The 13,299-nt window shown below is 38.6% G+C and overlaps 5 protein-coding genes across 5 annotated transcripts; all 5 read right to left on the reverse strand.

Annotated features, from left to right (window-relative positions):
• Positions 1-8: 8 nt before the first annotated feature.
• SRS2 (DNA helicase SRS2) lies at positions 9-3,566 on the reverse strand (the record flags this gene model as incomplete). The annotated part of the gene is made up of 1 exon (XM_003647488.1): positions 9-3,566. The coding sequence occupies one exon, from the start codon at positions 3,564-3,566 to the stop codon at positions 9-11; it is 3,558 nt and encodes a 1,185-aa protein (XP_003647536.1).
• Positions 3,567-3,793: 227 nt separating this feature from the next.
• BCK1 (mitogen-activated protein kinase kinase kinase BCK1) lies at positions 3,794-7,987 on the reverse strand (the record flags this gene model as incomplete). The annotated part of the gene is made up of 1 exon (XM_003647489.1): positions 3,794-7,987. One exon carries the CDS (start codon positions 7,985-7,987, stop codon positions 3,794-3,796), a length of 4,194 nt encoding a protein of 1,397 aa, XP_003647537.1.
• Positions 7,988-8,366: 379 nt separating this feature from the next.
• On the reverse strand, positions 8,367-8,846 carry MRPL49 (mitochondrial 54S ribosomal protein bL21m; the record flags this gene model as incomplete). Its single annotated transcript, XM_003647490.1, has 1 exon — positions 8,367-8,846. One exon carries the CDS (start codon positions 8,844-8,846, stop codon positions 8,367-8,369), a length of 480 nt encoding a protein of 159 aa, XP_003647538.1.
• A 264-nt stretch (positions 8,847-9,110) lies between these two features.
• Positions 9,111-9,758, reverse strand: PHS1 (enoyl-CoA hydratase PHS1; the record flags this gene model as incomplete). The annotated part of the gene is made up of 1 exon (XM_003647491.1): positions 9,111-9,758. The coding sequence occupies one exon, from the start codon at positions 9,756-9,758 to the stop codon at positions 9,111-9,113; it is 648 nt and encodes a 215-aa protein (XP_003647539.1).
• A 344-nt stretch (positions 9,759-10,102) lies between these two features.
• Ecym_6347 (SAPS family protein) lies at positions 10,103-13,294 on the reverse strand (the record flags this gene model as incomplete). Its single annotated transcript, XM_003647492.1, has 1 exon — positions 10,103-13,294. The coding sequence occupies one exon, from the start codon at positions 13,292-13,294 to the stop codon at positions 10,103-10,105; it is 3,192 nt and encodes a 1,063-aa protein (XP_003647540.1).
• Positions 13,295-13,299: the final 5 nt, after the last annotated feature.

Consider the following 13,299-nt stretch of genomic DNA (forward strand, 5'->3'; position numbering starts at 1 on the left):
AATGAGCACTAATCTAAAACAATTACCTCATCGCTAATTGTAGGCGTTGCCTTCCGGGCCCTTTTAAGTCTCATCAATATATCATTATCGTTCTCAGACTCTTTTTTAATCTTTTTCCTATTTCTATTCCGTTTTGTACCGCCATTTAATTTTTTGGAAATTTCAATTCTACTAGCATCTGCTAAAACTTTGGCATTTGTCAAGATAGGCCTGTTGTCTACTTCTAAATCATTTGGATTGTGTAGTAGCTCAGCAGCGGTGACTTCATCTCTCTTGATGTTCACCTCACCGCACTGATCCTCATCAGACAGATCTTCTAATCTTATTTCTTCTGCTACAATTCGATGCTGCGACTTAGAAGGGGATAACATCCCAGAGCGTACCCTTTCTTTAACGCCTGTTATTTGCGGGCATTCACTTGCAATAACGACATCTTCGAGTGTATTACTCCTAATTTTAACGTATTTATGACGTCTTACAGATTCCTTAGGATTTTCAGTTGGCGGCTTCAGATGTTCATTAGGCTTTGGTGCAAACGTTTTTCCAGTGGTGTTTGGGGCCCTTTGAGATAAGGTTGGAGGTGGAGCAAATTGCTTCCTGGTAATTGTATTACTGGGTTTCCTAGATATTGTGGGAGCATAATTTGCAGATTGTCGTGAACATGGATTCAAGTCTTGACCAAATAGCATTTTTTCACTTCTTTTTAATTGTTTTGATGCAGTGGTGATTCCCATGTTAAAACGTTCGGTTTGAATATTTTCACCGAAGTCAATAGTATTTACATGTAATATCTTCTCCTTTTTCCATATCAAGAACTCACGATTAGCAGCTACAAAGTTATGATAATCTTCCAGCAACCTTTCGAGACAAAAACTTGGAGTCCTTTTTGGTTCTTTATGCATCGCTTCATACAAAGAATCAATATAATCCACTTTATCAAATAACTGTTGTGATCCAGTCAACGTTCGCATAACTTCAGGTGTTAAAAATTGGCTAGGAATAATTGGAACTCGCTCGTTATTCTCTATAGCGCTAACATAAAGTAGGAATTTTGCTCTAGTTAGTGCTACAAAAAACATACGACGCTCCTCATCAATACTTTCTGAAGCTTTCGACTGCTTCCCTTTTTTGGGGCTATTATCATTCGAATTTTGAAGATCTTCTGTATCCTTAGCATCCTCGACGTCATTTTCCTCTTCAGAGTCATCATCTCTTGAATTTGCATAAACACAGGGAATTATACCTTCAACACAACCTGGTACAAAAACAATTGGCCACTCAAGACCTTTAGAGCCATGAATGGTTGTGACAGTAAGTATTCCATTTTTATCTCTTTGTTTCTTAGCAGCAACCTGATCTTCAGTTAAGCAAGATGGGTCTAAAGCTTCGTTTGTAGTGTACAAGTTTATGAACTCAATAAATTGACGTAGAAATTTGTAGATATCTATTCTTGGGTTCTCATTTTCCTGTTTTGCATCATTATTTGCCACCCTTTCTCCACAGCTTGTATCAAATTTCCCTGTTAATGGTTTAAGCTTAGAATTAAAGTATTTGCTTAAATTCTCCAATCCTTCTCCATCTTGTTTTATAACAGGTGCATCGTTTACGATACACGGTTGATTTGTATCCGGATTCATCTCAATCCTATACTTCGGATCCATTTCGTCTGGGTGAAACCCCAAAAAGTGAGATTTAACAAGTTCGATATTCTTGTGGCGTTTATTGTATTTGTTAGGCTCACATTCTTCAAGAGCTTTGGCTTTTCTATCAGCCTTATCGTCCTCAAAAAGAAACTCATTCTTCATGCCTGATGCATCATACAAATACTCAAATAACTCATCCCTAGTAGACATTTTTGGGTTTTCATCACATAACTTCCTAGCGGTTTCAATGAGAGAAACAAAATTCTTTATTGAAACTTTACCTTTAGCGGGGAATTTATGATCTTTCAGGCCATCCGCAAGTTCTTTCAAGACTACAAATGCGGGCTTATCTAACTCTTCATCAAATAACTTTTCAATTTTTGCAATACTTACATCACCGAGGCCTTTAGAGGGGTACTGTAAAGATCTGATAATTGCATATCTGTCTAAATCTGAGCATACCACTTTAAGCAAGTCCAGCATTGCTTTTGTCTCTCTTCGTTCCCAAAATGAAACGGACTTGATAATTTTGTATGGGATTCTATGGTCAATTAATGCCCGTTCAATTGCTTTTATTTGTCTCCTCTGTCGAACTAAGATTGCAATATCGTTGAAGGAAAACAAATCTGGGATGGCCTTCAAATATAGGATCTCTTTACAAATTGTAGGCCCTTCTAAAAACCCATCAGGAAACTTCATATAAACCGGTTTGATATCATATGAAAACTGTGCACGTAGTGGCAGTCTTTGATTTCTTCCATCTGACTGTTGCTTTATGACATATTCTGAAGTATCAAGGATATTTTGAGTCGATCTATAGTTTTCTTCCAAAACAACTTGACCATATTCAATAGGACATTTTTGGATCATCTCATCAAAATTTCGGGCCAATGCTGAACGAAATGCATAGATACTTTGGTCTGGATCTCCAACCGCAGTGACTCCTTCGCAAGATTGATGTTTTCCTCTTGATAATAGATACATTAGTTCTAACTGAATGTTGTTGGTGTCTTGGAATTCATCAACCATTACATGCTTAATATGGTTCCAGCATCTGTTCTTCGATAGAAGTTTATATGAGTAAAATAACAGATCATCATAGTCAAGCCCCCCCTGTCTTAACATCTCTACCTGATAAGCATTGTAAAAATAATAAAGAGCTTCATCGTGTGAATCAAGGTTCTTGTATGCTTCTGGGCTTAAAGCTTCTGCTTTTAGGCGGGAGATATTTTTAATAATCTGTTTCTCAGCTAATGCCCATTCAGATTTGCGATTCGGCAGGCATAAGTTGACCTTGTTTGCACGATAAGAAAGAGCATAATCACGGATCTGATCTGGGCACTCTTCAACCAACTTTTTAACAATAGGATCGACTTCTGAGCTCGCAAATACCCTCCAATGATTAGGTAAATCGATTAAATGGCCATATTGATGTAAAAGATTGTTGCAAATTGAGTGAAAAGTACCAATTAACAATTTGTTGGTATCATAGCCGCACTTTCGAAGAATAGGTTCCACTCTAGCCTTAATTTCATCCGCAGCTTTCTTCGTAAATGTTGTCATAATAATTGAAAGGGGGTTGATGTTTTTAAATGCAATTAGGTAGACATACCTAGTTGTTAGCACCTTTGTTTTACCGGTGCCTGGACCAGCAACAATCTGTAATGCCTTTGTAGGATCGAAAGTAACAGCCTCATACTGCCGTGGGTTCAATCCATTAAATAGATCAAACTCCATAATATATGAGATAGGTAGATCTTCCAGCTGCAACCAGCTTGCTCCGTCTCTTACCCTATTACTTAACAGAACTCTGTTTGTTGTGGTTTCTCTTGCAAAAGGCGTCTTCTGCACGCGTTGATAATTTAAAAAAGCTGCCTTGTGTTTGCAATGAAGTGGCCATTGAATATTGGGCTTTAAAAGCATTTATAAGCGAAGCCAATGCTGTTGCCAAATATTGGTTACTAGTTTATTTACTTATACTTTGTATTTCATTGAGTATTGGGTATTAGATTTCTTAAAACATCCAAGTGACGCTGAGTTGCAAGTATGCTACATGCAAAACATCATGTCTAGAAAACCATGGGAAAGACACGAATAAAAAATGAATAGTTTTTAATTAAAACTTAACTACAATATGAATAGAAGTTATGTTATTCTTGAGAATTCATCCTCAGCTTGCTATTGTTTAATTTGTCGTTTTGTTTAATAAAATTGTAAAGGTCAGTTTTCTCAAAGTCAAACTCCTGTGGGACCTGGCAGAATGGATGAGATAAAAGAGTATCCGCCGTAGGGCGTTTTTCTGGGTCAATCTTGAAACAGTCATCAATAAAAACACGACCATCTTTAGATATTAATGGCAGGGTCTTTTCTGGGATAGGGGGGGCTGTCTTAGATTTACCGATTTGGAACATAGCGGCAACTACTTCTAGGTTCGACCAAGGCCTCTTCCCCGCGAACATTTCTAACACTACGCAACCCAGCGACCATATATCAACCTTCGCACTATACCCTTGAGTTGTGTCAACCATCTCTGGTGCCATCCAAAACACAGTGCCACGCATAGTCATTTCGGCATTGGAATAAATATTGTTAGACTTTCTGGAAATGCCAAGATCACTGATTTTACAAACACCGTTATTATCTAGTAACAGGTTGTCTGCTTTCATATCTCGATGTAAAATACCTCTCCGGTGAAGATATGCCAATCCTTCCAGAACTTGTTTGGTCAAAAACCTAATCAATTGCTCATCGAAATGACCATACAGTCTGATTAGAGATCCAACAGAACCACCAGCAACATATTCCAAGAATAAACTATATATTCCATTTTTATTCTCAAAACCCAAATACTGAACTATATTCAGGTGGTCTAAATTTTTAAGTGTTGAGACTTCCGAGATTAAAGCTTCCACATTTGTGACAGTGATTTGATCTTGAGAACCAAACTTCGGAACTTCAACTTGTTTGACAGCCATCATTTCACCAGTTGTGACATTCAATCCCAAATACACCGCACCAAAAGATCCTTTACCTATAATTTCACCCTTAATCCAGGCAAATTCTCTATACTCACCCTTAGAATTTTTCGATTTATTGATAGACACCATACGTTTATCAGTCAGTTCTACAACACGGGTACCCCACATTTTAGTGTTTTGTCTTTTGATATTTTTGAAGTGAGGGTTTTTACGAGCTTCGCTTGCCTCCCGAGCTATCGTTCTTATCGTTTTAGTCCTCCTTAGGGGTTTTAAATTCTTGACTGGAGTTAGAACTTCTTGAGAATTTTCAATCCTTTTAGTAATTAATGGACGGGGAGTTGACTGTCGTATGGAACTTGTTGATGAAACTGTGGAAGATCTGCTTATAGGTGTTAAAACTTGATCTGCTTGATTTGTAACCGCCTCTGGAGATGGAGGAGGAGTCAAGCCTTCCAATATAGGCTTGTCCAAATCCGTACCAGGGAAAAACATCTCTAAATTTTGATAAACAACTTCTGCCGTAGGTCTTAGGGTCATTTTCCTTGTTAGATTTATATCATCTTCCTCTTTAGAAACCGATGCCACAGACAAAGTTTCGGAATCATCTGAGCTTTTAGTTTCTAGCTTTTCTGAATTCTCTTTAGGTGCCATACCAGTTGCCCAAATAATATCGTCTGAAGAATCACTGTTGTCGCTATCAAAATCAGACAACTCAGGCGCATCTGCGAATGAAACTTCGTTCTCGATAAATACATCTGCTGCAAACGTTGAGGAGACAACCCTACGAGAACTTATGCGTTTTGTCAGCGCTGGTGGTGAATACAATGGTGTGTTGATCCTAGGTTTACGAGCTCTCTGGTTCTGGATATAATGTGCCACAGGGTTCGTTACAACGGACTCATCGCTACTCTTTCTAATTGGATTAGTAGCCCCTTTGTACGGCTTTGGTACAAGAACGTGTGATGATGCTGGGGTATAAGAAGAAACAACACCATCTGAGGGTGTTGAAAGCTCCGAAACAGAGGTAGTAACTTTTGTATCCACTGCAATTGAAGTTCCAACATTTATAGGCGGTGGGGGACGCTGATTCTTTTTCACATATATTCCAGTTTGCTGGCGTTGTAACTTTATAGGCGAGAGACTGAGGGGTTTTGTGTCTGTAAGACTGCTTTGGATAGAGGATGAAGACGCAAGCGATACTTGAGAACCCGACAACGGCGGCTTAGGAGCTTCACGCTTTGGTGCAAATTCCGGCTTTACATAAGGGGATTCTCTTCCCTTATTGAAGTCTATCTCTGCATTGCTATGCTTTCTTATTACCTTGAAACTGGACTTTTTGAGTCCATCTATTGCTGATGGAAGAGCTTGATTTTTATTCGTGGATCTTGCTTTTACCGTGTTCAATGAACCTGTACTGTCCTGCTGTCGACCTTTTATATTCCAGTAATCAAGCTCAGGGCTTTTTGAACTGGCTCCTTGATCATAATAATGGCTTGGAGTTTGTGGGTACGCCCTTCTACCGATAACATTGCCATGTTCATCTATGGAAGTAATATCCGAAAAAGAGTTTATGTCATCATTAGAGCTGATGAAGCTGCTTGCCGCTGATTGCAAAGTACCCTTGCTACAACTCATATCATTTTGAAAGGGAGGTTCTATATTATGCGCTTCGATCATCGGCCTCAATTGTATTTTCATTTGATCGTTGACATAAAATTTCCATTGCATATTTGTTAAGGGTCTTTCACGTATATCTCTCAAAATATCATCTGGAATAGCGCTACCAGCTTTGCAACCAAAGTCTGTTAAATGAACAGTGAAGGATTTATGGTTTATACCGAGCACTGATGCCATCGACTTTTTAAGTTGTTGAGAAGTCTTAATATTTGAAATGTTGAGTGGGACAAATGACCTGTTATCTTTAGTGACTAGAATATAATTGGGAACAGTTTCAGATTTCTTTGATGGATAATATTTCTGTTCCAAAATCAGCGGTTCTTTACGCGGCAATATTGAGTCAGTTATACTTCCAAAGGACTTCCGCGTATAAGAAGGAGTCTCATCTGGAGATTCCTCTAAAGTCTGAATATGATGAGAACTGCTGCTACGAGGACCAGAGAACTGTTTTATCCTTGAAGGTGTATGATGCTCGGCTTTCTTCTTGAATTTATCCCAAATTTTCGATTTATCATCCATGTACCTAGGAGATGCCCTTAAAGGAGACTGGATAATTTCAGGGACCTTCTTGACTGCCTGTTGCTCACACTGGGGACTATTCGCATTCGACCCCTTCATAACATCATCCGCACTACTGGATAGGTTGTTGAACAAAGAAGAATCTGAAGAACTGCTCTTGTGATCCCTTCTAAATATAGTATAGTTCACCGGAGACAACGGAGATGGTTGTGATTTTAAAGTCGAGGAAGGCGACAAAGTAACTGACGCCTCTATGGTAGAAAAAGGACGTGGAGGAATACTGATCTTCATAGCGGGTAATGTTTTACAGTCATCATTAGAATCGTTCCTATTGTTGTAGTTAGAAGTACTTCTCAAAGAAATAAAACTTCTCCTATACAAAACACTCGAGTTCTTGGCAGATGAATGATTTTTTGTAGCCATGCCTCTGTCTTCACCCATATCTAGGCCTTTTCGAGGCTGAATGGCCTCGTTATTACTTATCCGTGGCTCAGATGCAACGCTTTTCCTTCTCAGATATCTAGGTATTGAATCCACTGAGCCCCTGGAATCATTCGACTTATTACTCCGCTGCCGCCTATGAGCATTGGAGACATTTTCTTCCAACGTACGCTTCAGAAGATGTTGGAATCTATTATAGGAAGAGTTTTTAGTAGCAGATAGAAAACTTTCGTACTTGTTAAAATTATCGTGTGCTAGTAACTGTAAAAACTTCTTACCGTAAATGTGATTTCTTCGGAAGAATAGAATCCATTGTTCATCAAAGTCGTGGAACTTGAACCATGCAGTTACACGCTGCATCGACCACTGCTCTGGATCCGTTACATCCCAAGAATATATCATCTTTCCGGAAGAAAGACTGTTGGTACTCCCAGCTGAAGTTTTCCTGGACTCTTCAGATAACGCTGCATAAGATTCACTTGGGCTTAATGGAGTTGATGACTGCGTACTATTACTGCCAAAAACATCAAAAGGAAATGATATCGTAGATGAAGCATCCGTTGAATTCGTTGCATCGCTAGCAAACTTCTCAGATTTAACTGGTATTTTTGGCAGTGGCTTAATAACTGCTGACCTTGACGTTTCAGGATGAGGTTGCAAAGTCCTCCCAGACGTGTTAGAGCTTGACCGAGAATGTGAAGACACATTCAGACGTTTTAGAAAGGCCATAACTTAGTCCCCCTTGTCACTGGAAATCGCTTAATACACTTTAGAACCTTCTGCCAGCTGAAAACACTCTTACTATTTGTAAGTCTATTTGAACTGGAGGCAGCTTTGATACGTTTTCCCTTGTTCATTTTCATTTCCTCCGCGCCGGTGGTCTTTTATTGGAGGCCCTCCCTTTCCCAAATTGTAATGGAGATGCTAAACAAAGGACTAGATAAAACAGTAGTAGCAAGGTCAGAATTGCTCCTAAGCTTGTTCATGTGAACTATTTACATTGAATTATGTTTAATAATATAATTTACATAGGTAAAAGCAATATGTTCCACCCGCTTTATGATCTTTTCTTGGAATATCGTTGTACAAGAAAAACGCTTCTGAAACTTTAATTCAGCTTTAATTCAGAAATTCTCAAAACAGTCAGGTCGCCCTTGCTTACTGCGTGACGAACTTTCCTGTTTCTTCTCTTTGTAATTTCTCTGATAGAGATTGGACGTTTCGTCTTTTCTAAAATGGTGGCCTTGATTGTGTACAGTGAAGGATCTAACGGATAGTCGACGATTTTATAGTTGCGCGACCCAATGGTGGTAACGTCTTCCAAATTCAATATATCGCCCACCTCTGCATCTTTTATTTTATAAGGGAGAATTACCTTGTCACCATTGGTGACTAGGTACGGTCTGTTGTGGATTCTGAAGATTGCATACAGTTCATTGGAGAGTTTTAATGGTGCGACATCAAATTTAGGTGCTTGTTGAAGTAGGCAGCCAGTTGTGCTAAGCGGTCTCATCGCTCCTCTTGAAAACATGCAAGGCGTCCAGAATGCTGCGGAACGAGGTAGCATCTGACACAAAGTGGGTAGCATTGTTCAACTTAGTAGCAAATCTTAGAGGACTTTATGCTCATCGCATTAAGAAGCTATATGTATGTATGGTGGACAAGAGACCGTTTTTCAGATTTTTTGGTCAAAAATTTTTGGAGAGTAATTCAGATCATGTGACCTGATGACTGAAATATTAGACAGTTCAGTGATCCAACATAGAACACACACAAACACTATTTAAGGCTATGAACCCAGCTTAATCTAGTTGAAGATATTATTTTGTCTATGCTATTTAGACGTTGAGGACTAACTGCTCTTTTGGTTACGCATTTTTAGGGTTTTCATTACTTTGGATCTCTGGGACATAACATGTAGATATAATGTTGGGAACATAGGAATATAAGTCAACATGATGAAATATAAGATGAATTTATAAAGGACGCCATATCTATCTGCAGCGTGTGCTGTGGACGAATTGATAATCAGTAATTCACTGATGACACCGAGAGGATATAGCACCCAAAATAAGTTGTATCTTAAGAAAATTAGGAGTCTTGGAGGGCCATTTTGCTTATTCACCAGATTGCAGTAGTAGAATAAGTAGCGAACGACTTCAGTGAGGGACCATGCAAATAGTAATGTCACGTAGGGAATTTCTTGAGCGGCAGGAGTTTCCGGAACGAGCTGGAAAATACCAATTACTAGCACTAACCTGGAGGCTACCTGCGCTGCAGTAGTGAAAATTGGGGCCCTAACTATACCAAATACTGCATTAAATACCTCAATGATTGATCCACATTGTATCAAGGTCGTGATATCTTTGGTCTTCATATAAAACTCGGGTTGGGAGACTCTGCGGTAGACAAAAACAACATTATACAGCAAGAAAAGCCAGGCTAGGCAAGAAATTAAGTTGTATAATGCCAGCGGATGATATTTTGAGTTGACAGACATCTATTTCGGTCCAGTATTTGGTATTTTTCTTTTTTATCCAATATCGTTGATTGATCGTTGATTGATGAAGCTGTTTTATAGGTGATGTCAACCTTTTTTCGTAAAAAAGGCTGTTGGAGAAAGGTCAACTTGAGAAAAGTCATCATACATACAGATATATGCTCACAGCAAGCTGAACGATTAATATTAAGAATAATTATATAAGGGAAAGTATGGGTAGTTGTGTACTATATAATTATACAAAACTGTAAAAATTTACAGCATTTTTTATTCTCCTGAAAAATTTAGATATAGAATGATAAAAGTAGTCGGTTCTTCCTAAGACAGACGAATAAGTGCTTACTCTACTCATTTTTATGTATGTCCTTTGATCTGTTGAACATATTAGTACTATTCATCCCTATTATTCTATTTGATTGATGTTTTTGCGATCCCCACTTTTTTTCACCTTTACTGGAGGTTCGACACAATGCATAGTCGTTGCCATTCTTATCAATTTCCATACCATCCTCTAAATCAGTTTTACCTTCAACTACAATCATCTCTTCATCGCTCTCTGCACTATCATCATCATCATCTTCTTCTTCTTCATCTCCAGCTTCTTCTTCACCGAGGGCCGCATCTTGTTTAGAGAAGTACAGATTATCTGGATGCGATGGAGACAAAATGTTCGAGTATAAAGGATGATTAGGTTTAGCGTAAGATTGGCCGTCATCATTGGGATCCATATAATCATCTTCTGCTTTCTCTTCCTGTAGTTCAAATGGTTGATGATGAAAGATACTCTGATTGGATAACATGGTAGATTCATTAGGCAACTGAGACTGGAAGTTAGTCGCCACGGCGTGGTCCCCGACCGTACTAGTAGCGACGGAGGTCCACTGACTGTCTTCTTCTTCATCTGATGAAAAGTTTGTTGCGTTATAGTCTTTCGTAATTTGATGCGACACATAGTTTCCAAACTTATTACCGGACCCATCTTCCCCCGTTGCATCTAAATCGTTGATATCATCGCCATCTAAATGATTAAGATGAATTCTATGACCACTTTCATCCTCATATTCGTAGTAGCGGCTTCCATCCACATCGCTATATTCGGCATAATTTTCATCTTCATGATCCGTATATGAGCCATGATAAACATCTTCCCCGTTGTAATAACGATCGTTATTTCTATCATCATCCCTTCTAGATCCTTCTACTTCTCCTTCTTCTACTAAATCTCCCAAAACAGAGCTATATTTCCCCCTGGTTTCAGCTAGCACAACTTCCGTGTATTCTTTCCATTCCGGATCATTTAAATCTTCGCTTATGATAGAATCGCTAAATGTAATTTTCATTTCATCGATATAAGCAGCAAACTTTGCAACTTCTTCAGCTACCAACGTCAAGTGGCCCATATAACCTAATCTTAAACCTGTTTCTCTCTCATAATCTTGGCATTTTCGATCGCCATCCATTATTGCTCTAGTGATTTGCGCAGAAGCAAACAAATCAGCGAGAAGAAATCTGTTATAGCCAGTTTTCAATGGTCCATTGAAAATTTGTTGAACGATATCGAATACAACGTTGTGCAAAAAGTTATTCCATGGATATTTTATAAACATTTTTAAAATTGTGGTGATTATTTTGTTATCTTGCAATGCTATCTTTAGCTGGTCCCCAACAACAGGTTTTTCCCGTATAGCCTGTTCTGAAGTTTCTAAATCAGAATATTCTTCGGATTGGATTTCAGCATTAATTTGATGTATAGGGGATTCAGCACTTTTTTCCTCCGAAATATCACGATCAGAACAATTTTCCGAGTTATTTGCAAAGTCAGCAGTTACTTTTAAATCCTTCACTTTATCGACTAAATCGTCTCCTTCTGGAGATGGACTTCCAATAACTTGTTGATCTTGATTAGAAACTTCCTTAGAAGTTCCATATCCTTGCATTTTTAATAAATGCTCTCTATTGACATCTCTTTCACGCACAATTTCGTCACCTTTTGGTTCATTTAGCAAACCCATATTTGAACAATGTAACAATTCTGCAATTAGCTCACAAATTTTAAATCTTTCAAATCCCAATGGTTCAATGGATCCAAATGGAGTCTCTAATGGAGACAACTTAGTGTCTACCAACATGCTAGTAAATTGAGGTAATTTTTCTGCAAAACATTTCACCAAATGACCAAGATAAACAGGGTCTCTGTCGTTTGGTGGATGTGTTTGCAAAGTTGTATACATGACTTGAACAAAATCATAATCTGAATTATTTTTTCTGATTAACTCAATCACAATGCCAACACCATTGCTTAAAGACGTACCACCTTTCAACATAATCTCACCTAGTTTCGAAACGATTGGAGGAGATACTAACTCACGGGTTAATTCATTTGGGCCTATAGCTGAAGCAATTTCGTTGTTTGAGTTTGCACTGATGGTTATCAATGCCTTTAAAAAATCACCTGCGGCAGATTGTATCGAAGAAGACCATGCTGGAGATAAATGATCTAGTAGTTTAGATATTAACATTTGGCTTTTTAGTAGACCAATTACATTAGTAGGGGTATCTGGTTTATCAGTTGAAATAACTTTTAACAAGAAGTCCATTAATGGAGGGTTGTCTATATGGGTCAAAAACCTATCCACCAAGTTGTCCTGATCCAAAATAAAACGAATCATTGCAGAAATATCCATATCGAGTAGTCTCTCATTTATCTTCATAAAATAAGTAGAAGAAATGATTGAAAGTGGAGCTGGATGATCTAACATAGACCATAACTTACACATCAACTCCTCATGGTCCATGAATGTTGAAGAAATTGGCCAGATATCTGCAGATAGAATTTCAGCGGCCATCCTTGCCCTTCTAGATTCGGTTTGTTCCTCAGACTCCTCCGTTAATGTACATACGGCGCCATTCATTGCTTCAGATGCATTATCATTCCGATTAGTATAGCCATCGACTGCCCTTATACTTTGCTTAACCGGAGTATCTTTATGCATGGTCATATCCTGTGCATTCCTTCCCTCTTTATGTTCATCTTGCGTATCATCATATTCATTATCACCAGGTTCTGACATTTCCTCCGAAACCCTCTCACTTGTAACATAATCAACCAACCTGTCTAATACTTCAGGATATTTAAAAAATACCATAAGCTTGAAATTCGAACACATTAGTTCAGTGTATAGTTCCTCATCATCTAACAGCTCCTCTAGCACATCCAAATTAGGCCGATAATCCCTATATTCTGATTCGTTATCTGGCAGCTCTACATTGGCCTCCAAAGAACCCCCCCTACCATGGACCCTATCGCCATGTCCCTTAGCATCGTAATGACCATCCTCCTCATCCTCTTCCGCATCCTCATGCTCAGATTCTAAAACATCAAACCTGTTTTGAGGCGAATCAACCGACTTCTGAATATTATTTAACTGTTCCTTTTTCTCCGCATCACTGATCTTCACAAATGCCCTATTTAGAATCTTCGCTAACGGCGATTCTGTAGAGTAATCCTGACTGAATTTCCAAAATGACCCTGACATCTACA

The sequence above is a fragment of the Eremothecium cymbalariae genome, chromosome 6, assembly GCF_000235365.1.
Source record: "Eremothecium cymbalariae DBVPG#7215 chromosome 6, complete sequence".
NCBI classification, from domain to species: Eukaryota; Fungi; Ascomycota; class Saccharomycetes; order Saccharomycetales; family Saccharomycetaceae; genus Eremothecium; species Eremothecium cymbalariae.